This window comes from Brassica oleracea, chromosome C7 (genome assembly GCF_000695525.1).
Source record: "Brassica oleracea var. oleracea cultivar TO1000 chromosome C7, BOL, whole genome shotgun sequence".
NCBI classification, from domain to species: Eukaryota; Viridiplantae; Streptophyta; class Magnoliopsida; order Brassicales; family Brassicaceae; genus Brassica; species Brassica oleracea.
The window spans coordinates 9102313-9104553 of record NC_027754.1 but is presented as its reverse complement, the minus strand read 5'-3'; the positions used below and the strand labels follow the sequence as shown (position 1 = coordinate 9104553).

The window sequence follows — 2241 nt, the reverse complement described above, 5'->3', positions numbered from 1 at the left end:
AATCAAACCCATTCGTAAAGCTTTCTGGAAGAAGTATCGATCGACACAGCGATAGCCCTGTCGATCGATATTTTGAAAGGTGTATCGATCGATACTCATAACGAATTATCGTTCGACACTTTCTCGTGATTAACATATGAGAGTTGAAATCAGAGATCCAGATTAGATAATCAGATTGATTATATCCTTGTTTGAATTCAAGAACAATTAATATCAATAAACCCCTAAAAACCTAAATTAAGTATTTACTTATCATACCTGAGAATATACATGAATCTTGCTATTCTCCCAAATGTCAACAACCTCAGAACAAACCAATCGAGCAATAACTTTGCTCACCAATTCATTTACTGCTTTAAAACCTATAAACCAATTAATCTAGATTTATTTGAAGACCATAATCTACTGTATAATCCTAGAGTCTCTGTGGATTCGATCCCAAAGTACTACATCTGAACCTCTTATTTGAGAGAGTAATTCACTCCTTATGGTATTTTGAGTGATATCAGTTCCTTATAGAGATCCCCGTCTGGGAGCAAGCCTCTTTTGAAGGCTGAGATTGCCGTAGTGATGTTGCATTCGGGGATTGATACCTTTTCCTGATTGAAGCAAGCTATATAATCGCGAAGGGGTTCGACCCGATGCTGGAGGATTTCGTTGAGGCTGTCCGAGGTTTTCTCCAGGCTCCGACTACTTGCGAACTGCTCTACGAACTTATCGCTGAGGGCCGCGAATGAAGATATGGATCCGATGGGTAGATTGAAGTACCATTGCAATGCGGGTCCGATCAGGGTTGAGCCGAATCCCTTGCACATGGTAGCCTCGCGGAACTTCCTTGGGAGTGCTACCGCTAGCATCCTTTGTTTGTACTGAGCGATGTGGTCGTCTGAGTCGCCGGTACCGTCATACATCTTTATGTTGGGGAAGAAGAACTTTCTCGGCATCTCAATCAGGGTAATGTTATCTATGAAAGGAGTATCTGCGTAAGAACCGGGATTACTTTTCCGAATCGGAGGTGCCACCCCGGGGAGCCTTTCTACCATAGATTGCATGGCGTCGAGCTTCTTGGAGAACATCTGCTCCAGGTAGGTGGTCAATGAGGACTGCAATGCCGCGGATCCTTCAGATGTTTCCTTCTCGGAGTCTGGCTCGGAGTCGCTGGATAATGTTTCATGGACTCGCGTATCTCCAGCTTTTTCTCCTGATGCCCCGGCTTCATCTGAAGGCTGTCGAGCGGTACCTCCAGCGGTGTTGGGTGTGTCCAGGCTCGGCATGGGTCGGACCTGTGTGCGGAAGTGGCGCTTCTTGTTGCTTGCCGTGTTTAGGGCTTGATTCTTGTCTCAGAGAACAAGGTTTTCAGATTCGAGCTGAGTAAGCTTCTCAGGACTTTGCTCCAGCTGCTTCGAATGTTCGTCTAGCTTTTCCTTCAGGCTTTGGACTTCAGAGGAAAGCTTAGGGTTCTCGGTAGCTTCCCGAGCCTTGTGCAAGTCGGTTACCTGGCTTTGTAATCCGTCGAGTTGCCTTTGTAGCTCGGCTTCTCTTGGAGTCGGTTCTGACGGGTTGTCTTGCTCATCCACCGCCATCGTCACGTAGTTTAGATTACCCCCCTCCTTCTAGCGCCAAACTGTTAGGGGATTTTTGTGTAGGGTCTTTGTGAGTACTACAGAACGATGGATGAGCTGATATTTAGCATAGATTTTGGAGTAGTAAAAGAGATTATGACTTGAATAAGCGTTTATTAGATCGAACTAGAAGAGATTACAAAGTATTGAGCAAGAAACCCTAGTCTAGCCGTCTAACTCTAGCCTTCAAGTCTAAAAGAGTCCATCCTCCCTTCTAGGGTTTGGGTTCCCCTTATATAGTCTTATGTCTATAGGTCGGTTCTTGTCGGTTGGAGTATATGGAAGTCTTCCATATTCGGAAATATGGAAGGTTCTCCTTATCGGCACTCGCCAGAGAGCTGAACCATCACGCGGGTCAGCTCGCCAGCGAGCTCAACCATCACGCGGGTCAGCTCGCCGGCGAGCTCAACCATCACGCGGGTCAGCTCGCCGGCGAGCTCAACCATCACGCGGGTCAGCTCGCCGGCGAGCTCAACCATCACGCGGGTCAGCTCGCCGGCGAGCTCAACCATCACGCGGGTCAGCTCGCCGGCGAGCTCAACCATCACGCGGGTCAGCTCGCCGGCGAGCTCAACCATCACGCGGGTCAGCTCGCCGGCGAGCTGAACCATCACGCGGG

The 2241-nt window shown here is 48.3% G+C and overlaps 1 protein-coding gene across 1 annotated transcript; it reads right to left on the bottom strand.

The window, feature by feature from the left end:
* Positions 1 to 485: 485 nt before the first annotated feature.
* Positions 486 to 1274, bottom strand: LOC106302525. The gene has a single exon (XM_013739015.1). It carries the CDS (start codon positions 1272 to 1274, stop codon positions 486 to 488), a length of 789 nt encoding a protein of 262 aa, XP_013594469.1.
* Positions 1275 to 2241: the final 967 nt, after the last annotated feature.